Source organism: Pygocentrus nattereri, chromosome 18 (assembly GCF_015220715.1).
Source record: "Pygocentrus nattereri isolate fPygNat1 chromosome 18, fPygNat1.pri, whole genome shotgun sequence".
Taxonomy (NCBI): Eukaryota; Metazoa; Chordata; class Actinopteri; order Characiformes; family Serrasalmidae; genus Pygocentrus; species Pygocentrus nattereri.
The window spans coordinates 29,351,932-29,375,580 of NC_051228.1; the positions used below are offsets into that span (position 1 = coordinate 29,351,932).

The 23,649-nt window shown below is 39.1% G+C and overlaps 1 protein-coding gene across 1 annotated transcript in view; it reads right to left on the bottom strand.

Annotated features, from left to right (window-relative positions):
• Positions 1 to 2,548: 2,548 nt before the first annotated feature.
• LOC108424566 (ubiquitin carboxyl-terminal hydrolase 32-like) overlaps positions 2,549 to 23,649 on the bottom strand; it is a 29,215-nt gene continuing 8,114 nt past the window's right edge. Inside the window, exons 8-34 of the mRNA XM_017692695.2 lie at positions 23,503 to 23,618; positions 23,246 to 23,308; positions 22,671 to 22,754; positions 22,493 to 22,554; positions 22,266 to 22,368; positions 20,905 to 21,088; positions 20,634 to 20,797; positions 20,215 to 20,355; positions 19,993 to 20,110; positions 18,225 to 18,379; positions 17,161 to 17,242; positions 16,987 to 17,061; positions 16,762 to 16,900; positions 15,020 to 15,125; positions 14,373 to 14,546; positions 13,646 to 13,820; positions 13,058 to 13,209; positions 12,864 to 12,981; positions 12,068 to 12,276; positions 11,381 to 11,565; positions 10,475 to 10,561; positions 10,262 to 10,382; positions 8,036 to 8,227; positions 7,632 to 7,866; positions 7,003 to 7,403; positions 4,396 to 4,488; positions 2,549 to 4,283 (exon numbers count right to left, since the gene is read on the bottom strand). Of these exons, the coding sequence (XP_017548184.2) occupies positions 4,110 to 4,283; positions 4,396 to 4,488; positions 7,003 to 7,403; positions 7,632 to 7,866; positions 8,036 to 8,227; positions 10,262 to 10,382; positions 10,475 to 10,561; positions 11,381 to 11,565; positions 12,068 to 12,276; positions 12,864 to 12,981; positions 13,058 to 13,209; positions 13,646 to 13,820; positions 14,373 to 14,546; positions 15,020 to 15,125; positions 16,762 to 16,900; positions 16,987 to 17,061; positions 17,161 to 17,242; positions 18,225 to 18,379; positions 19,993 to 20,110; positions 20,215 to 20,355; positions 20,634 to 20,797; positions 20,905 to 21,088; positions 22,266 to 22,368; positions 22,493 to 22,554; positions 22,671 to 22,754; positions 23,246 to 23,308; positions 23,503 to 23,618 (3,908 nt within the window). The 3' untranslated portion in view covers positions 2,549 to 4,109. The remainder of the gene's footprint in view (positions 4,284 to 4,395; positions 4,489 to 7,002; positions 7,404 to 7,631; positions 7,867 to 8,035; positions 8,228 to 10,261; positions 10,383 to 10,474; positions 10,562 to 11,380; positions 11,566 to 12,067; positions 12,277 to 12,863; positions 12,982 to 13,057; positions 13,210 to 13,645; positions 13,821 to 14,372; positions 14,547 to 15,019; positions 15,126 to 16,761; positions 16,901 to 16,986; positions 17,062 to 17,160; positions 17,243 to 18,224; positions 18,380 to 19,992; positions 20,111 to 20,214; positions 20,356 to 20,633; positions 20,798 to 20,904; positions 21,089 to 22,265; positions 22,369 to 22,492; positions 22,555 to 22,670; positions 22,755 to 23,245; positions 23,309 to 23,502; positions 23,619 to 23,649) is intronic.

Sequence of the window (23,649 nt, forward strand, 5' to 3'; positions counted from 1 at the left end):
ACAGGAAAAGCTTGATGACAAAACTGGTGCGGCAAGGCTTGAGACCAGAGTCAGCTCAGCAAGGTACAAGGACCGTCAAAAGCTTCAGTATGAAAGTGCGGCAGCAAGCAGAGGAGTGGTTGATGACCTTGCATTGCAGAAAGAGAGAAAGAGGACACAGTGTCATATGACATTGTGAGCCTGGGTTTTAGGTTAAATGCAACCAAGCTTACTTACACACACAGAGAGGGGCACATCAAATGGCTGGAAGGCAATTATCATCCAGGTCAGGTTGGTCACCAGTGGCAGAGTCTAAAAGTGCACAGGGGAACTCATGTCAATGTCGATGCCGTGGTGGGTGGCAGAGAGAGTGCAGGGTGGCCAAGAGGAGCACTGCTGTTGCCCCCAGCTGCACAGGACTTTACATGGCACAATGTGGGCAGTCATACCACACTCAGGAGGAGCTGGGGAGGCAATGACACAGCTCTAGGTGAGAACTGTTTGCACTTGCCACCAAGGAGCAATGTCCATAGAACTTGGCTTGAGCTGGTGGGTCACTGGGACAGTTGACCTTTGCAAGTGAGGCCTTTGTAGTGACCCGCTACCTCAGGCACAGCCTTCAAGAAGCTTGGGAGGTGTGGCCATGTGAGCAGCCACATGTGGGGGCTCACGTAATGCTATTTGAATGTTATGGTTTCTTAGTGTAAAGATGTGTTGTGTATTTTTTTTTTTGCATTAATGTGTCTGGGGTTGTGGGTGTTTTGTGGTGTGAGCTGATCACTGTTATAGTGACCGCACCCATGAGTTCAGTGCTTCTGTATGTGACTTTCTGACTAGTGTTTAATAAATAGCATTTCACATGGTGGATATCATGGCCTCCCTTGTGTTTTACTCTACAACATTTACAAAGGCATATAATTCCTTGCAAAAACTGTCTACGGCTTTAGTTCCAGACAGTAGCAAATATTATGGGCAAGGTCTCAGAGTCAAGACCACACAACTCTGAATTTTTTGTATCATATTTAGATACAAGATATTTTGAAGTATATCATTTTTTTGAAGCATCTCATTTCTCATTACTGACCACTTTGTCAGTTCTTGCACGGATCATCCCAAGTGTCCTTTTCAATTATCACTTCCATTTCCCATTTTTCTGTTATATCCAAGGAGTCTCCTGAAGAAGATAATTGTAAGCACTGATATAGCTGTGAAATGTTTCTTTTGGTTAGCGCATTTAAATAGTCATTCAGTCACTCACGAAGACATAACCCTCTTAAAGTCAACCTGAAAAAAAACTCACCTTTTTACCTTTTCAATTCATGACATTTTCACTACGGTTCATCATAACCTACCACTTAAAAGACAAGAAGCTCATTTTCCTAAACCTTTGACTGACGTTTTCCTTGCCTCAAAAACGTCTTTTAGGTGTGATGACATACCCAATGGGTGGGTAAAATAATCCTAACCAATAGTATAAAGTTTCACCTCCCCTTCCACCACTCCCACCTAGCACTGAGATAAAACATCAGATGGATTAAAGACCCTCCCTGATACCATGTTTCACTCAGAAATATGTCATAATACAGAAGGAAAAATGAATTTCCTTTAATGTTAATTTAAAAAATGATCACGCACACATCCATTGACCAAAATATTTTTTAAAGAATGGTTTAGGGAATCAAAAGAGGTTCGTCAAAGGCATCACTCCAAAGAACCCTTTTTTTTTAAAGCATGTTCATTTTTAGTGAAGGCATGATTTACCTTTCCACCAGTCAGAATCAATGAAAACTTACTGTTGGTACAGCACAGCGGCTAACGCCAGATCTTTAAGCAGCAGACAGGGGTTTGCTTCCCGCCCAGGCAAGCACATCATGCTACACCAGTTAAGCTTGACCAAACTCCTAAGAGGCTTTCAGATGACACCTTTTCTTTTAAACTTGCTACCTTCCACTATGGAGCATTATGTGCAAGACAACTGGAAAACGCTCCTCTATGCATCACGTTGAAAAACACTAAAATTTTCTGCTTAGAGCCTTGAAAAAGCGCCATCCATTATCACAGGTGACCAATCAACATCAAGGACGACTTGTCTCTAGCCAGTCGCTCATCCAACTTGAAGGAAAAGCTAGTTTTGGGTGTTTTTGAACACCCAGAGCTGTACAACACTCAACACAAATCTGAACATAAAAAAGCATTTACTATATACTACTATATTCAATTGTATGCAAAAGTTTGGGCGCCCCTGATTGAATTACCTTTGCATGCTTATGTGTACGTCAGTTTTTATATGAAATGTTTATCAATGATCTCAGTCTTGTTTTCGCACAAATCACATTAACCCGCTCCCCACGAAGCGCACTCACTTTTCTGAGTACGTGATGTTTATAAAAGCATCATCTCAACATCCTTTAATGCCACATTCACCTTCCTCTGTAACATGATTTATTTGTTGGTTGTGCTAAAAGTGAGCATTTGCCAAATGCGCAAATGTAGACCTGAGCTGTGCCGAATCATTGTGCTGAAACCTTCTATTCATCTTTGACCTGCACACTAATTAACACTGCTTTACTTCATATTCAGTACATATTTTAATATTTCACATTCCAGTACACATATTTTCAAAAATGCTCTGTACACAATTTTCATCTTTTGAGAAGTCAAATCAGTGCAAATCATTTGATCGGAGTACAACTTTACGAGGGATTCCATTAAACAGTTTAATGCGACAAATGAACAAACATTTACAGTTAATATAAAAAAAGAGCATTTCAGTAGTAGATTATCGATATAACAAAAGAGGCCCAATTAGGAGACTACAGTGGTGCTCAGCTGAGAGCCAAGAGAAGGAATAATCAAGAACCGGTACAGACAAGGAAAAGACACCGCTAACTGATTAGCATTAATAGCCAAGTCCGGATTAACGCTCAGCATAATGCAAGAGACAATCAGAGACACTATAAGAGGGCTGGGGTTCCACATTTGGATAATATTTAATACTATTTCGACAAGATTTACTAATCCAACCTCTTCAAGTTAAATGTCATAGTGGCACAATGTAACAAGATCAAAACAATACTAATCATTGTACTTGCTTAACTCGCTGCTCTGTGACTGACTTCTCTGGGCATAGAGATATTAACATTAATATTACAGCACAAAGATACAGGTCCACGCTGTAAAACGCTTCATATTTAGCTATAGACAGCTGATATGTGGAAGAGAGTCCAACCCTTTACATATGAATTCTTTGTTGTATGTTTTCTTTTGCAATCTACGAATAAATAAAGTACTCAGACATTTCCTCTGTGACATGCTGACACAATTTATAATTCCGGTATCCTGAGCGAAGACGATGATGACAGTACAATGGCACAAACTCTACTACAGGACGTGTTGGCACAGAGAAAACTGCTTGAGTCACAGAAAATAAGCATAATGGTTAAGTCATATGCTAAACTGACACACTCTGTAAACAAGCGTGGAATGACATTCAACATGAAGATAGAATGTTTAGCCAAAATGTGCAACATCGCAGAATGGGACCGTAAAATGACAGCAACTTAAAGCATAAAAGTGCATCCAGTATTCATAACATCTTACAACAAAGATAAAATGCTTACAATCCTCCACTCCTCTTTACAAAGAAATGTGTAATTATCAAACATATGTAATCTACATAACAATATACCCATGGTTAGGATAGCACTGAAAATAAAATCATACTAGCATGATCAATGCCACAAAGTATTCCAAAGGTTCTAAACAATAAATAGGACTAGTACCAACCGCATCTTGTCTATACATACTGATGCTAATGACTGTTTGTTGTCACGCAGGGTTCGTACAGTATGTGACCGGCACTTACTAAATTCTTCTGTACACAGAAACATGAGAGGTCAACACAAAGAAATTAAAAACCTTGTGTGAGAAGGACAGACAAGGCTGTCAGGAGAACAGATGCATTCTTGAACTGTCAGACACTGCAAGCCTGAAATAACGGGACAGTACCACAGTTTGGCTAAAATTAACAAAACAAAAAAAAAGTGGGGGGTGGGGTTGGGGCTCCTCTCAATCTGAGAGACTTCATCTTTAGAGAGTTCATTTCTCAGACGCTGACAAGAGCACAGGCATCACTGAAGAACACAGTACTTCTTGTAGTCTGTTTCAAAATCCTCATCCATGCTGCTGGTGTCAGCTATCTTTTTCCCATCAGTCTTTGGCATGAACAGAGAGTAATCTACTCCCTGCTGCTCGTAGAAGAGGATGTACGCTGAATCTGTGTCGATCTCCTCTGGATTCACCTCCTGCACACATTAAAACACACAAACACGTTCACAATGACTCGTCCAGTTGAAGTTACTATAAATATATGACAGAGGTTTAACACTGCATGTCTGCATGTGTGAGAGAACTTACCTTGCAGCTGCTGTCATTGTAGCAGTACCATTTCTCATTGGGGTTTTTGGCATATGTGACATAATGGCCTCCTCCAAGTATCCCTGAGTGACACTGAAAACATGTAAGCAATAATTACATGAGGAATGAAAAAGGGCATAGCATGTCTGAAGCGTTTCGTAGCACATTCCTATCAAGGTTTTCAAACATGCGTGTTCAAAAGCATCGTTAGGTATCTGAGCAAAATGACCCATTTCCAAAAAACTGTAATATTTTACAAAATGAGTTCAGTTAGCTCAGTTTTTACAAGTAAGTTTTTACAATGCCACAATCTGTCTGTATTCGGGCCCATCAATTTATCACGTTGTCCATAAAATTGGCTGACATTATGACTCCAAGGTTTTAAGCTTTTAAGATCAGCAGAAATCCTGCCAATAAAGCACCAATACTGTTTCTTTAAATTAATGATGCACCAAATCTTCAGCCACTGAAAGATTTTGGCCAAAAATCAAATGGTATTGGTGGCTAAAATGTGCATCCCGAAAGAAAAATAGAGAGAGATTTTGGCCAAAAAAAGTTTAAATATGTCTACAGTCAAGTGTCAAAATGTTTTACAAATCATTTTAATGATAATGAAAACGGTCATTAAAAATGATGTTGGGTTCTTTTACTCTCCAGCACTGATCAGCACAGACAAACTCAAACAGAGCAGCAGCAGATAATCCATGAAAATGTCAGTTGTGTTGAAATCTCTTGTGCCTCGGTTTTAATAAAGGATGTTGAACAGGTGATTTGTAATCACTGCTCATGAGGAAAAGAGAGATGAACAGGTGATACCACTTAAAAACACGACAACCCACAACCAAAGCAAAAAGGAAAGTCCCTGTGAGCACGCCAACGCCATCTGAGACCACAGTTTTTCAAATGATGAAAGGATTCACCAATGACAGAGCCAAAGTACAATAAACTAAAATATATCAGCAGGTAAATGCTTAAACAAATTATAGACACAGGATAGGTGATTAGATTTGAGCAATATTTTGGGAAATGTAAATTGTGAAGGCTAGCAAGACAGAGAGATGGAGAAAACCTCCAAAAGGCATAGTGGGGTTGTGCATGACAATGGAAACAGGAAGGTACTTGAACACCACGCGGAAAATGCAAAAAATACACAGTTTGTGTGGACAGAACGAGGAACCCCAGTGCAGAAGGGGTACATTCGGAGCCTGCGACACCTGTGCTTTGCTTAATTAGCTAGCTGGTCAAGTTAGCCAGTTCATTCAGTCTACTTTTAAACTGAGGCTACAGACGGTTTACTAACTAAGTCTGGCTAATTAACTGGCTAACTACACACTCCAGTGGTGGTCGCTGTAAGTGTAGAGTGGTGTCACTGCATCCTAGAGTCAGTGCAGCGTAGACAAAAGTCCAAGGCTGAATTATGTTCCCAGCCCAGCACTGCACTTCAGTACATTGCCACTGTTTGAACAATAACCAAATATACAGATGGGCACTCTGGGGTTGTTAACATGGGACGTTGGCTGACTATAATAAGAACATATATAAGTCACATGTCCCATCAAGACAGCGGCTTTTGTTTTGTAATTGTATTATTTGAGACTTTGTAAGTTTCTGCTGTTTAATTGTGTTTAATAACTTTAAGAAATCATGCCATTCAGTAAAGCATTTTGTGAATATAACAAATATGATGCTGTGTTTACATGGTGTTTACCATACATACTATATTTAGGTTTATCTCAACATACTGTACACTTCCAAATAATGCACACTAAAACACCTAAGCTGTAATCTGTATAGTTTAGTGAAGACTGTGGTTGTAGTTTTTTGTGTTCCTCCATTTCAACAACAAACTGCACCTACACTGATGAATCTGTGGGCTGTTTGCTGTGAAGAGGAGCTACAGTGCCTTCATAATGCCCCCAAATCAGAATCAAACCAATTGAGCAACTCTGTCTATCATCACATCAATCTAATACATCTAAACCCATCAGACAGGCACAACGAGCTGTTCGCCACTTCTGCACAGGAAAAATAACACGGCATGGATCTAGCACGTAAAAAAAAAAAAAAAAAACAAACAAAAAAAACAATATGTGTTAAATTAAAAAGAAAACATGAGAATGATTATAATAAAATGAGAGATGGGTTTAAGAAATCATGATCACACATTTAAAAATAAATAAATAAATACCCACAAAGTAAAGAAAATATGCACACGATTAAAAGAAGATAAGAAAACGGATTGTTAATTGTGTGAACAAATTAGGAAATCATGACCACAAATAAAAGAAAACGTGCGTACAAACTGCAAAATGATCACTCTAATTAATTTTTATTTTTACCTCTGTGTCCTCTGGGGCTCCATACACACCTATTCTGTATGCACCTTTTGTCTTTGGGTTTCTGTCTATATCTTCTGTCTGTCAGTAGCCTGAGAGTATTCTGCTATAGCATACAACCGTATTGGTGAAATGACAATTAAACTGAATTGAATTGAGTCTGTGACAAAATCAGTCAGGCCCTAGTCACATTTTAGAGGAAGGCAATTTTAGACCCTGCATAGCCACAGGCAACACAAAAAGTATGAAAACAGGAGGTAGGGACACTCACTGATATTGCATACAGGTCATAGATAGGCTCCAGGCAGATCCTGTCTCTTTGGTCCTGTGAGGCCTCCAGGTCTATGCTATCTTCAGTGCAGCCGTTGCTCTCCAGTTCTGAAACAGACGTGGCGTTGTCACAGTCTCTGCCTGTGTCCTCACCAAGTGCTGAGTCCAGGCCAGTGGCTTCAGCCTCACTCTGAGTGTCAGGTTTAGTGCTACTGGGCTCCAGCTCCAGAGGGCTCTCCCTGCCGCTGTCCAAGCTTTCTTTACTGAGGGACAGTTGCAGCCTGGAATCCAGCCGGGATGCTCGCTTCTGCCCCTGCTTACGACTGTCACCTCTGGGGCTGCTGGTGGGGCTGCCACCTAAGCTAAGAGACGTGGACAGCAACCTCCCAGAACCTGGAGAGTCTGTGTAGTACAAACACACACACAAACAATATTCTGAACAATAACAAAATTTAAAATCGCAGCTGCTGATCAAAAACTTTTGTGGTTTCTGACACTGTATAACATGGTGTTAACTAAAACGGACAAAAAATAGACAAAGCTTCAAGATGGCTGCTAATACTGTTGCAATGTAACATACTTTTGTTTAAATCATGACGTTAATGTACCACAGTGTGGTTAAAGACTGACCTTTCATGCTACTCAAGGTGGAATTTGAATGCGTCTCTCCTGTTCCAGAGTTTGACCCGTGTTCCTGTTCAGACAGCTCTTCTCCCAAACAGCCTCTCCAACCCTGCTGGCTGTGGTCTGCCTCCCGTGGGGTCAAAAATGCACTGGGGTCAAAGTTATCCCTGGGGAACCTCACGATTTTCTGAGATTTAATCCAGCGTCCGTTAACAAACTGGAACCGCTTCAAATGCACAATCTGTACCAGAGAACACAGACAAGTTTAACTGCACTATAACTGTTTTGTAGCTAACAATGGCTGGAAAAAAATCAGATATTAACTCACAGCCTGCATTATAAAAAAATTCTAATCATCATTAATTCTCTTAATTTTTGTTGCGGTCTGTGAGAAAGTGCAGTACTGGTACCAGTATTGGTGGGAGTCTCCAGATGTCCAGCTTCTTGGTGGCCAGGCGGTGGGTCTTACATTTGGAGCAGTAGTAAAGCTCATTTTCACCCAGTTCTTCCTCTGTGGTGAAGGCTCGCAGGCAACTGTCCAGACTAATAGGCTCAGCTTGTGCACGGCGACTCAGCTCTACACTCACATGCTCATCCACCAGCTGCAGGACAGCAGGACATAGAACTTAATAATAAATAAATAATAATAACTTTTATTTACATAGCACAATTCATGCCAGTGGCAGCTCAAAGTTCTTTACAGACAGGTGATAAAATATAGTTGTACAAGTAATCATAAGTATTTATTTAGAAAAAGAAAATTCAACAAATCAAATTAGAAGATAAGTACCACAAGATGTAGAGTTTTAATTAAATGCTAAGTTAAAGATGTATGTTTCTAGATGCTTCTTAAAAGTGAACACTGAGCTTGACTGTCTAATAAAAGGTGGAATTGAATTCCACAGTTTAGAAGCATAATAACTGAAAGAGGCCTCTTCATGTTTTCTGCATTTTACAGAGGTTATTTGAAGAAGGCCACTATCTGCAGATCTTAGATTACGTGCCAGAACATAAACAGACACTCTGTGATGTAAGCAGGTGCTTTAATGTCATTTGAGCTTTAAAAACAAGCATCAGAACTTTAAAGTCTATCCTGATTGATACAGGTATCCATTGCAGTTCTTTTAAAATGGGAGCGATATGATCTCTCTGTTTTGTTTTTGTCAGGATGCGCACTGCTGCATTTTGTACAAGTTGTACGGGAAGGGACTTTTTTAAGGAAGTCTGGTAAGAAGATCATTACAGTAGTCAAAGTCTGCTCGTAACAAATGTATGAATAAGTTCATCTGCGTCGCTCTGAGAGAGAAAAGGACAGACTTTAGCGATATTTCTCAAATGATAAAAAGCTACTTTAGTGACTGTGTGTGTGGGATAAATCAGAGCTCAGAGTCTAAGATCACACCCATGTTTCATACTTCAGGTTTGGTATATGAAGCTAAAGAACCAAGTTTCTCATAAATAATTTTTCTCTGAGTTTCTGTGCCAACAATCAATCTTAACATTTTTTCATGATTTAATTGTAGAATATTTTGCGACAAGACAGAATCTTGACCATCAGAAGGAATAGAAATGCATAGCTGGGTGTCATCAGATTAGCTAAGAACATCCATCCATCCATCCATCCATTTTCTAAGCCGCTTCTCCGTCAGGGTCGCGGGGGGATGCTGGAGCCTATCCCAGCAGTCTTCGGGCGGAAGGCAGGATACACCCTGGACAGGTCGCCAGTCCATCGCAGGGCAGACAGACAGACACAGACAGTCACACCTAGGGGCAATTTAGCATGTCCAATTGGCCTGCCTGCATGTCTTTGGACTGTGGGAGGAAACCGGAGAACCCGGAGGAAACCCACGCAGAGGAAACCGGAGAACCCGGAGGAAACCCACGCAGACACGGGGAGAACATGCAAACTCCGAGAGGACCCTGGTCGCCCGGCCGGGGAATCGAACCCAGGCCCTCCTTGCTGTGAAGCGAAAGCGCTACCCACCACGCCACCGTGCCGCCCTAGCTAAGAACATTTATCATATTATTAATATTATGCTTCCCAATGGCATCACCTAGAGGTACCATGTACAAAGAGAAAAGCAAAGACCCTAAAACTGAATCTTGAGGGACTCCACAAGAAATGGCAAATCTTTTGATGATTTCCAATAGAAACCATGAACTGCCTATTATGTAAATATGATTTAAACCATTCTAAAACTGTGCCCGAGAGGCTGACCCATCATTCAATATGCAGGATTAATTCTTGTGGTCAACAGTATCAAAGGCTGCACTAAGATCTTATAAAACCAGAACAGAGGGATTTTGTGCATCAGTACTTAGTCTGAGAGCATTCATAACATGAACTAGCACTGACCTGTACTAGAACGAAAACCAGACTTTACTAAAAAAAAAAAAAAAAGCTAGTGGCTCTGGAGGTAGCGGTACAATTAAAGTAGTAGGTTCGGCAAAAAAAGTAATTTACATGCATTTAATCAAATTTAGTTTACTAGTCAAATGAAGTGTGGTGTTTGAAGCTATGAAGGTATCTAACAAGTAATGTTAGCTTATACTGCTCAGATGTGCAGCATGTCTAGCTAAATCCTTGTGACTCCAGAGCTTTCTAAAACTGTTCTAGATTGGTGTTGGGGTCTTACCCTCTCTTGGGATGTCTGATAGCGGAGGTGCAAAGCAGTAGGGTCCCAGTCAACTGCTATGCAAACATTGCCTACTGCAGCCCTGTCGTCATTACACTCTATGGTACAACCTCTGCAGAACCTGAGGGCAAGAGACAGAGGTTCAGAACTTTTCTTAATAGAGGTACAAAAAAAAAGGTAGTATATGATGAATTCCAAAGAATTTACTCATACCTGTACCATGGACACCATGCACAAGAGTTCCCATCTCCCTGTACAACACGTAGCGTGAAAGGGTACTGGTAGCCCAGGCTGTCATCGCTAAAAGAAAGGACAATAACAAAAGAGAGTTTATCATCTAACATAAACAGAGCTCAGTTTTAGAGTGACTATTTTGCTAACCACAAGCATAGAGAACTTGTGATTTTTTATTTATTCATTCTAAAGGCTTTCAATCACTTTGCCCTAACAGCGACAATGACAAAACCAGAATGCTGCTATTATAATCAAGAAAGATGTCAACACCAGCAGCAATCACCAGAGCGTTATGCACGTGTTCTTTTTGACTGATGCACCATTTCTTTTCTTAACTTGTCACACAGCATTGTGCAGATGTTCCACCTCTACAGAAATAAATGAGCAGAAACTAATTCAGGTGGAGAAAAGAAGAGAGCATAATAGTCATCACACACTCTCTGAGGTAGGACTGCCTTCCCTTTACCCCCATTACCTAGTGTGATGCTTCCCAATGTGGGCCTGACTGAACATAACTGACAGTTAGCATTCTCTTCCAAGCAGGTTAAGCTATTAAACTACTTTGTATTATCAACAACTTGAAAAGATGTGGTGGTGCTTCATGTGTCACAGAGGAAGAATGTGCCAGCCTTCACCTTCTTGGCTTGGTAGTATTATGTGATAAGGAGAGACCTAGCCAGCGGGTGGAATTAGATTTAAAAACCACTTTGAACACTTGTCTGCAAAAACAAGGTGTGACACCCGCTTTCATTTTTAACTCCTTCAAGAAGTTGTATTAGATTGGCTGAAGAAGGCTAAGTACCCTTCACTGATAACCTGTATGTTTCCAAACCACACAGCATAAAAAACACTGTGATATCGCCAATACACAGCCGAAACACTGACCAGTCTTGGGCGTGGTTGCTTGACTCCTGAGGGGGTAGAGGACTGGCCAGACGGGACACTTGTGTCCACACAGTGTTGTACAAGTCCCGGCCACGCGTATCTGCTGTGCAAGGAACGATCAGTGGCATGCCAAACAGACTGGGCCTGTTTTTCTGAGATGAGAGGAAGTACAACTCGGCACGCATCTGAAAAAAGTGCAAAAAAAAGAACAAAATAATCTGCAACTGGATGGATGGAAGGATGGATGGATGGATGGATAGATGGATAAACAGAACAAAATAATCAGCAATTGGATGGATGGATGGATGGATGGATGGATGGATGGATGGATGGATGGATGGATAGATGGAACAAAATAATCAGTAATTGCATGGATGGATGGATGGAAGGATGGGTGGATAGATGGATAGATAGAACAAAATAATCAGCAATTGGATGGATGGATGGATAGATAGACGGATAGATAGATCTTTATTGATCCTGGAGAGAAATAACATAATAATCTGTAATTATGTTTTCTATTATGGATTATGTTTTCTAAGGCTACGTAAAATACAAAGTATGCTTTGCATAAAAATTCTTACAAATATGTAGATTAGTGATGCACATGATTTTTAATTATGATTCTCCATTTTGTATATAACAAATACGTACAAATAAGACTCAACAGTCAGTTGCAGCTCTCACCATTTTTCGGTGGATGGCAATAATGTATCCAGAGAAAGGGCCAGCAGGGGGTGTCATGATGTGGCCATTAGGGAGGCCGTTGGCAGGGCTACCATCTGTGCTACAGGGCACGACAGTATTTGGCATGCCCTTGGGAATTATGTCAAGCCTTAGGGATGTACCACTGGAGATTGAAGGGCTGGTTCCATTTGCTACCCGTGGGAAGTCGCCTATCAATATAATAAGCATCAAAAAAATGTTAATTGGACACAAACCTAATGTTAATTTGGTTCAAACCTAGTATTTCATAGGTAACTTTTTATGTAATATTCTGTATGTAGTATTGCAGCCCTTTAGCATATTCAAGACTTATCTGAATCATTTTTGTGTTCTCATCCAACATGATTCGCTCATAATATTCAGCATGCACTGTGCAAATGCATCACGTAATCATTGGGAATCCCTACAGAGCTCAGGAAAGCCACTCATCTAGAGGCAAATAAATACATCTGTCGTGCTAGCTAGCATTAGTGATGCAGCACAAACCTCAAATGGTCATCCAACGTTATTGTTGTTAAAGAAATGATTTAGCCAGCAAGTGAAAAACAAAAATTATCTGCCTCTTAACTCTAGTGGTCTTTTTAAAAATGTACTTCCATCTTCAAACTACATCATCAATAGGGGGTAGTCTTTAAACCAGGAAATCTTGCTTCAGAAACTGCTGCTGCACCGGTGTAAGAGGCAAGTATACATGTTCACAACAAATGCTAAAGTGCAAATGAAATTGTCCAAGGTTAAAGAGATCTTCCACTCTTACCCGTGGCCACATCTTTTGGAGAGAAGTCAGAGGAGGGGGATGCAGGCAGTGGGATTTCAAATGCACACAGGAAGCCACTCGCTGCACGTCGCACTTTCTGATTATCTAGTGGAAAATTCTAAAACAAAAACACTCAGTCAGTTTGGGGCACAAACAGCACAGCTTTAGGAAATTAGGGAGTATGTTTAAAGCACCTTTATACAGGACAAATGGATCTCCACCAGCAGGATCTGCTCTGGCTTCAGATGGCACAGCTCACTTAGTAGGCTCTTTAGGCCAGCGTATTTCTCATCGACGTTGAGTCTAAGTCCATACCGCACTGGCGTAGAGCCATCAAGCCTTATAACTGCACACAGATAGCCCAATATGGGCTGTTAGTTGAACACAGTGTAACAGAGTATACTGTATATATACTGTACATGTCTCACCACTATATCACATGATACTACAAACATTTTCATAATACTCAATATTCATCACAATATTTTGTTTTCTGAGATTTGGTTGGAAAATGCAGAATAGAACTTATAATAATAATAAACCCATGATTTTTAGTTAGTTAATGTTTTGCACACTGCACTAAATCCAAAGAAACAGGCATAATTATGGTCACTTTGTAGTCAAACGTAGCGAGTTATTTTACTACTGAGAATATCCACAATATGCTAAAAAAAGTGACACTTTTCATCACGTCATATTGCACACCCCTTCTGTACCACTTTCATTTTTTAAACATTTCTTACAACTTTCATCTTGATGTGATCACACGCTCATGAACTCACCTATAATCTCGAGGTGCATGGAGTTGTCCATGGGCAGAGGAAGAGACAGGAAGTTGAATGGGTCAAAGCGAGCACTAACATGGCCACAGGTTTTACATTTGACCTGAGACCTGAGCTGACCATGGAAGAGGTCCACCACAATGGAACGGTTCCTTCTCAAATGATTCTCCCAGGCCTAAATGGACACAGCAAAAAAAGGAATGTTGAGAGCAATATAGGTATGAAAACACTGCTGCAGAATAAACTGCAAAAAATGTATTCAGTGATTTACAGGAGAACTACTATTCAGTCACTTAAGGCACAAAAAAAATAATTTATATGTTTAATATGTTTGAGCATTCCAAGATTCCGACATTTGTTCTGTGCCATTTCGAAAGGTTTCCAAACTCCAATATCCCAGTATCTCTATATCACAAGTTTAAACTTTCATGTACCTGAACAAGCTTTATATTTTTCCTCTCTTACACTCTCCTGCATTATTACCTACAAAATTGTGGTATCGCAAAGCTGTGAAATTCTCACTGCTAAAGCTTGTGTAAGCAAAACGCTTACACAAATACCCCTGGTTATGAAGTCACAGATTTAAATTAGAACTAGTTGTGGCTGCTACGTAGGCAGCTCAACAACCTCACCACATGCTTGGACACTATCTAGCCGGAAATATTTTATACTGAAGTTGATAAATTTACACATTATTACAACCATAATGAACTATAAAAAGACAAACCTCTGATGCAACTTCCCAGTCAGGTCTGCCATCACTGTCCTTCAACTCCACATACGGTTTATCATGGACACGGTTCAGATCCTCATGAAGGCCATCTAACAGAAAGGCCAGTAGTTCTTGAGAGTCTTGCTGTTGAAAGCCATCGAAACGTGGAGCATACTTCGCTATAGTCCACTGAGAAATGAACAGAAGCAAGATGTAAAAACACTAAATGTTGGGTCACCACGAAGTGAAAACATTGCGGTCTCTATTTCAAAACTAATACTACTCCTGTAATAACACTCATGCACTGTTACTTTAATATAGTGCGGGCCCAAACAAAGTGAATACTAGTAATCATTAGTTATTTTGGTGTTTGTTTCTTTATGTAGAACTCATAAACTTATTTTTTTTCTTAACGCTTCAGACACCACCAAAAATGTAGACGTTAGAGGCTCATTTATCACTGTAAACAAAATACTTTATTATCAAGAAAAATGGCTATTAGTTAACAATGGATGGGCAGCCAAACTTCCCCTATTCAAAGTATTTAAAGCCGGTAAAATGCAGTTCGGCCAGCCCTGCTTCTATATGGTGTCTAGACCCTGATTAAGCTATGATCTTCGAGTGACATTTGCTTGCTCACTGTAAATAAGCTAGAGGCATACCCTGAGTTTGAGTGGAGCAACACTTTTCTGAGTACCACTCCACAGTTCCTGGATCAGATCACCATAGCACTTAGCCATGTGTCCCCGCATCCCAATAGGATTAGTTCTACAGGAAAAAGAATAAAGTAAGGGAAGTGATGTACTACATTAACAAGAAAATACATCAATCCAATGACCATCTGAAACATTCAATTGATGTACCTATGCCCACAAATGCCTTCTTTAGTTGCTGTTGCGAGGTTGAACAAGCTTTACAGAACAATGAAAAAATCCCATTCAACTTAACGAGAAACTGTAGTAAACAACCTCTAAATCTCTGCCAGCTATTAACTTTAAATGACATTTATGTTGTATGTCACACTGTTTGAACAGAAGTATAATTTTTTTACTTTATTAGGAACACTGTACTAGAACTGGGTAGGCCTTCCTTTGCTATCAAAACAGCCTCAATTCTTCCTGGCACAGATGCTAGAAGATGCTGGAAAATTCCTTTGAGATTCTGGTCCATGTTGACATAAATGCATCATGCAATTCCAACACATTTTTCAGGTGAGTTGCTCCCATTGTACTACATCCCAAAGATGTTCTGTTAGATTCAGACCCAGAGACTGAGAAGGCCACTGTCATGTTCATAAACCCAGTGTGAGATGACTTTTGCACTGTGATCTGGCGCATTATCATGCTGAAAGGAGCCATTAGAAGAAAGAAAAATACAGCAGTGACTCTCAAGCCTTTTCCCATTGTGACAAAAACGTACAAAGGGGCAGCGTGTCTTCAGGCGACAAAGATATACTTTGCTCCTCTAAAATGGGCAAATGATGACATGGGTGGGCTACTTTCTATTTTGGAACAGTAAAATGAGCGCAGAGTTTCACCTAATTCAGGAGCTGGGACTATGAGTGCTTTCAGATACAAACTGGATGTTTGTGACTGTTATTGGCAAAAAACAAAATTTTTTTGTTAGATGTCAATTGCAGAAAGAAGCCAGATTGCTAGGAAGCTAAATATCTTAAGTGCAATTGTGGTAACTTCAAATTGTGTCTTCAAATGATCATCATGATGTAGAAAACGGATTACTCACATGACTAAAATGACTTATAAACTGAAAGCTAATATTAGCATATTATTTTATCCCACCTCAGTTTGGTTCCTTTTCCTGACTGAAAACTCTGATGTTGATTTTGTTCTGCATAGATAGAATCAAGATAGAATCGCTGTCTGAGGGAAGAGTTAAACTGATGCTAGCTTGGCTGTATTTATTAGCCTAAAGCTCAATGGTTGGGCTAGCAGTCAGGACTGGTTGATACCACAGAGATTACCAGCTGTTGTACAAAGCATTTGCAAAACACATGTTGTGTATTGCAGTGAGAGAAGAAATATAAGAATAAGGCATAAAAACTTCTGTCAAACCACTGAGCTTAGGGACACAGGCTAGTGCTACAGAATACTGCATAACACAACAAATAACTCTAGTTTTAGATCAGAATGCTCCTCTAAACTGGAAACTGGAATGCTTTGCAGCGATTTCAAACACTAATCTGAAAATTCATTAGGATGAATTGGGTACTTGCCAACATTCAGCTAAAATGAAAGGACCTATTTGCGGGTCAAAGATGGATAGGTCATTTGGTCCAAGTCAGTCTGAAAAGTTCTTCTGTTATGTCTAGCATAATATATAAGCGCATACCATACTAAAAATTATTCATGCAAAAAGCTCAGATGGCATTTGCATAGACACATACCTGTTGAGTTCATAAAGGTGGTACCCAGCTGTGAAGTAGTCACTGAGTGGTTTAGTGTTGCTAACACACTGGATGCTGGAATTCATGAAACACGTGTTGCCAAGGTTACTGAGTCCTGTGGCTCCTTTCTCAGTAGGTACTGTAGAAAGAAAAAGCAATGAGCAAATTTCAAACATAAGCATGCAATACACTGAAATCACTTTCAACACTTCAGTGATCATGCACCTTTGTGTCTATTCATTCTGTTGCTGTTGGCTAGAAATGACATCTCTTCTGGCCAGCTCATGTCTTTGTTGCGCACTACAAAAGAGGAAACAAACAACGTAAGTAAGATCGATAAATTCACTCCAGTATTAAATACAATAGACAAAAATAGCAAACTGTTTGTGAGAACAGTACCTTCAATAACCATGTACTGTTCATCAGGGATCTTTAGTGCTTCCAGTGCGTGATCTTCATCGTCCAGAAGCGTCAAGTAATTCTTTTAAAGAACAGACAACACTAATTTGTATCTGCATATTTGACTGAAATACTATAGGCTAGACATCGATAGGTCTTTCAATGTTTTATTTAACATTTATAGCTTTTTGGGAACACCAAAAAGTTATTAAATGATGAGTAATATACTGTAATTATTTATTTATGCCAAGTTCTTGGTAAGTAATCTTCCTAAGATCACCACGTATCAAATACAAGGCTTTCTAATAATGATTCTAATTTTACTATAACCTAATTTTCAATGTTTTACAGCTTCCTCAGTCATTAACCTCAGTCTGCAGCCAGAGAGTTACGCCATGTGCACAAACCCAGTGGCAATCATATGATCAATTTCAGGTTGTAAAAGCACAGCTTTCTGTTGTGTTGTCGTGTTGTCTGTCACTATGAAAAATATGTAGTAAGATGATTTTGCTGTATGCAAAGTTGTTTTTTTTAGTGAATGCACTAGCTTATTACAGCATAGTTCAGAACAGTAAGCAATTATTATTGTTTTGTTGAGTTAAAATCTTAGTTAGGCTTTGTTTAGATCATATTCCTCCATATCACAATAAACACAACAACAGCCCTGAAATATGAAACAAAATAAACAAAAAATAGATACTTTTTGCATCTGCCTTGAAAGTTTAAGAATTCGTTTACAGCTTTGTTCATTCTGGACGCATCTAAAAGTTCTCCTTTTTTCCTACTCATTAGCTGAAATATATAAGGTTGTATAGTAGCATCAAAACAGAATCATCTCATACATTTATCTCCATTTTTTATTCTATAGAAAACAGTGATCTAAACTTTTAAATTGTGATTCCAAGCTTTTGAACGCTGGTGTACATAAAAAGTAGAACAGAACAGAAACTGGAAATGAGAATGAGAATGCAGTGGTAATTTTCTGTGTACCACAGAGAATGTGTGTGTGTGTGTGTGTGTGTGTGTGTGTGTGTGTGTGTGTGTGTGTTTCACAGCCTCTTCACCTCATTGATGTAGAGCCAGAGTCTCATATCCTCCTCTTTAATCCGGAGTCTCTGAGACAGGTACTCATGAATGTCCTTTATTGTGCCCACTCGGCTGAAGCAGCCAGTGTAGACCAGCACCCGCTTCAGAGGGGCACTGGGAGACGGCATGTTACCTACAATACACAGGAGAGTTTTATGATCGTTACATAAATCATGCTGAATAGAAAATCCAACAACAGAATGGAATGGTGAATTATAAAGTGCACAAAGCAAGATATTACAAAAAATATTACAAAACAATACAGATACTGAATAATGCCTCAATGCATACTCTAAACCCAGGGTCAAAAACTGGAAGTCTGTAGCAAAGCCAGTCTATGTACATAAAAAAATTGTCATATTTCAGCAACATACATGAACATGAACTTCAGTAGCAGTTCTTTTTTGCAAATTTTCCAATCTGATGCTTTTATGTAATCAACTTAGGCAAAGACACCTAGTTAAAGCAGAAAGTAGCGACAGAGGTAGATATCAGGTCAGAAAGCAAACAATTTCACATATTTTTGTAGATTTTTAATGTTATTTACTATTTCTGGTTTGGGTGCTGAAGCAACAATATGGCTTGGTAAAAAAGGAAGTTGACAATGAAAACAATTTTAATGAAGTTTTAAAACCAATGAATAGATAACTATGTGTTTTTTGTACAAGTTGTTTTATTTGTTGACTGGACCACTGCAAGTTTTAGTAAAAAACCTGCTCTAACACTTGGCATTTTGCTTGCATTTGACACAATGCATTTGCTTTGGCTTTGACATCTAGTTCAAAGTCAAGCCTTTCTGTCTAACCACATGCGTCGGACATCACATGATTGGGCTCAGAGACCGCTAGTCTTGTGATTTTCATGAACGGCCACATACGTTCATTAAAGTGCACATGAAAAAGGGAGCTCACAATGCTGAAGTGGATTTTTCCCCTCTTACAGACTCAGTACACGTCTTCCACTTAGAGATTCTTTTCATAGCCTTTCCCTTGGCTTTGCTTTTGAGAGTAGTCATACAACAAACTGTCACGTAACACATGAGGGAACACACATGCACAAAACTGTTTAACTGTTCACTAACATAATATAATTACATGTTGAGAGATATATATATAAAGCCATGAAGCTATCAAGTGATCTGACAGTCTATGCACAAACTAGCAAATTCTGCATCTATCAAAAGGTTAGCCCACCTTGCTGATTGCAGGCCTTTACAAAAATGATGCCATGTCACCCAGGCTTTGGTGTCTGTTCACATCAGGCTTTAAACAACGTGTCATGTGACACGACCAGGAGCAACCAGCTGACCAGTTGGCAAGCTAAGACTTACTAGGGGAACCAGTCCCATTGCTGAACTATAAATAAGTTGACTGTACAGCCCTTTGTACATCAGAGGTGGAGTAGTAGTACAGTCCATATACAAGCATTTTGTTTGTTCCATCGATGCTGGAGGAATTCCACCAGTTTTTCAAAAGTTGTCCAAAATTAAATGGTTAAGATGTAAACAAACTGTACTAAAGAAGAAGGCTATATTTGCTTTGTAATGGATCTTGACCCCTGGTTCCTAACACAGCCACTGTATAGATATCCATGCCAGAAAGTTTCTCTTCAATGCACTCAAAATACTCTGAATTACTTCATTTACTTAACAACTAGATTAATACAGAAATTTTGAAAAATACATGTGGAATTCCCTAAAAACTATTTGAAGCTACAAATTTGATTATCTAGAGATTTCAATCCTACCCATGTTGATCCAGCCATTAGACTGTGGTGTGCGGGCTGGAGGCTGCTGTCTCAGGAAGAGCAAGTGTCTGGGAAAGAGTTCCAATTCAGCCTTCTCCATCTCCCTTGTCCTGATCACCTGCCCAGCAGAAGTAAACCATCATATAAAGAAAGACTATAGAGACACTGCAATGAGAATTAAGTAAAACTTACTAGACTGTATAACACAACTAATATACGTACCGGCCGTGGCAGGCTGAGGTTTGCTCCATACCAGTGGTAGAGAGCCCTCCAGACTGGCTCAGGAACAACCTCAAAGTCCTGGCCAAGATGCAGGCTGGGAGAGCGCCTCAACAGCCCCCCTTCCATCGTCAATGTAGGAGCCTATTAGGCAGAAGTCATAATGGTAATTAATCAAATGACAAAACGGGATCTTCAGATGTAAGACTGTATCTAAGCAGGATGACTTCTTAACATGTAGATCTATTTTTAATATTAATGCTCATTATTCTATGAATAATAGTAAATACTATAAATTATTCTGTAACTACTTTAAAACTAACACATAAACCATTCAGTTGAGAGAGTTAAGAAGTGGGCCCAAATAAACTCCAGTTTAAGTGGTTAAGTATTTTGCTTTCAACAGCTCTATTTGGTGTCACCTTGAGAGGCTCTGAGGTAACCAGTGGCTGGTTGTCTATGGCACCAGGTCTCAGAGCTGTCAAATTCCCATCAGGCACCAGGAAGCTCTGACTTTCTGCCTCAGAAGACTCAGGCTGTCGTGAGAAGCAGATGTCTGTGGGGGTCGAGCCGGAAGGGAGGACACCTGTAGAAGAAAAGACAAAAACATATGAGTGAGAAAGAATGGCTTCAGTGGCTGTGGCTTATAGCCAGTAGTAGACTGTAGAAATAGAAATTTACATGAATACTTACTGCCACTTGTGGTCTCAGAGGCTTCAGATGCACTGGAGATGTTGTCAGAGAACTTCTCCTCAGAGGAAGAATGTGAGCTGGCTATGCTTTCCCCTTGACCACTCTGTTCCACCCCTGTTGATGATGTAGGACTTCTGCCAGCAGCAAATACTGATGGCTGTTCCACCACTATCATCTTGCTGTCCTACAAGCAAAGTATCACCAAGATCAACTGCCATGCACTGTACTGTGCACAAGTTTATCTAATTTCCAAACAACCCTTTAATTATGCTTTCATTTTTCAGTGTCAGAAAAAAGTAGGAAATATATATATTATAGAAAATTACACAAAAACCACATACACTAAATACAACATCAAATCTGCCATTATTTATACTTTCCATCCTTCCAAAAAAAAAAAAAAAGCTGTTCCCAAAGGAGTCACTGACAATATGCTCCCCTTCAAAAAGACAGTTACATTCACACAAGCAACTACTCAAGCTACCCTTTAAAGTTCTTTTTCATGTGCATCTTAAATGACTAAATGGAACATTTCTGAGAAGATTTAAGATAATGCGCATGCAAGTGTCAAGAAGCTTTTACTGAGAAAAAGAAATGGACAAGAAGAAAAGTTGCACTAGAACACCAAAACTGAACATCTGAGATGTGGAGTATGGTTGTGCAGACTGATCTATGTGTAATTGAGATTATTTGGATCGCGAAAAAGCAGAAAACGCAACCAACTTCTAAGACTGAACTTTGGAAGAATGAATAAATGAAAAATATCCCTGCAGATTTCTTTGAAAAACTCAAAGTCTAGGCATACAGGCAAAGGGTAGACACACTAAATAATGAAAAACTTGCTATGTCATTTATTTTTGGAGATCTCTGTTTAATGTTCTGTTAAATATGTTTTCTGCTTTTATTATGATGCCGATAAATGAATAATGGACATTCTGACTGTTAATTAAATAAGTGTGAGTACTGTACATAGTGTTATTATAAGTTATGTCAGCACATGATATATTTTTAATGGTTTTATTTGCACCTTTCTGGACTACTGAATTTTGTTGTCTAGTACTTAGACTTTGTTATGACAAAGTTTTATTTAATTTAATTTAATTTAATTTAATTTAATTTAATGTATTTACCTTGTAGACACTAACCATTGACCCTTTTTTAAATTTAAGCTTTAACACTATTAGGTAAAATTTATTGAATAAAAACTAGACTATGTTATGCATAAGTACAGATAAGTGTGACAGAGAATGTTGTCCATGCATATAAATGAGAGCATTTGTCATCTAAGAGCTTTTTCAAACTGTGAGCACTGAACAAGTAGTGAAGTAGTGAAGTTACCCATGTTGTAATTTTAAGCTTACATATTTGACATAATCCTTCCACTGCTGCCACCACTGTGTGGAGATGAGGAACCAATAGTCTCCAGGCTGAAGGCCATGCCGGCTCTCTCTCTCTAACCAGCCCCTGCATACAGAGTACAAACCACTGATTACTGCACTTTAAACTTTATTACACAGTGTGTCTCTACACTTATTGTGTGAATACCATGTAAAAGGAACAGAAAGCAGGAAGGGATAATGATATGAACCTGATGATCTGTCCTTCCTCCTCTGGAGTAGCTGGCCGCAGTCCAAGAACAATGTGACATACCTTAACAGATTCATGAGCAAAAAAAACAGTTTCTTAGTCATAAAGTGATAAACCAATACTAAAATACAGTCATAATGACAGAACATCAACACATTCACAGTGGTGTTCACTCTTACCTGAAATAGGAGGTTCAGGAATTCTGCAGCAAGTGCACTCTGCACACTCCATATTTGATAGTCTTCAAGTGTCAAATGGCCTTTCTAAACATCAGAGCAAAATGAAACTGTAAACACCCTCGTGCATGGCAATATAATTGACTGAGGTCACAATTGTATGATGATAAATGCTTAAAAAGTGTAGTTCAATATTATTTCTCATTTGTAGCTCGCTGAAACAAGTGAAGGAAATTAGTCAAAAGCATAGATTCTTCATATCCCATATTTGTTTTGGTAAGTAGAAGAGGCTATATTTGTTATAAAACCTTATTGCTGTGAGCTGACTTTTTTGGGGACAGAAAAAATATCCTTTACATTTTTACACGTTTTTGCTCATACTTTAAATAAAATGAAATTAACACACAGAATCAAACTTGTCAATATGTAACACAAAAAAAGGAAAAGTAAAGAGTTACGTAACTAACAATGCAATTAATTATGTACTTACCTTTATTTAGAATAACAATCCAAACATAATAATAATAGTAGTAAGAGTAGGCTTCTAACAACTAAAGAAAAAAAGTGCACAAAGATACCTTGGTAGTGTCATGTATTCTAAGAATGTCTTCAACAATATCTGACACACTGGACACCAATTCCTGCAAGAAGAGAATAAATTAAATGTAAGGGTAAACTTGGCAACTGCAACATAAGGATACTAATGCTAATGTTAGTGCTACATAACGTGAGCAAGAATCTGAAAATGATAAATAATGAATTCAATGAAAAAATTTGAAGTACACTTTAACCTGAGACAATGTGTAGATTTAATGTCCTATAAAGGTAAACTTACAGGAATGGAGTCAGTACGATTGTCCCTCCACACCTCAAGCAGCGCTCTAACCATTTCATGGATTTCTTCTCGACACAGAACTCCATCACGGTCCACATCAAATACTTTGAAACAAACTGTTCCAAAGAAAAACAAAGGCATAAACAA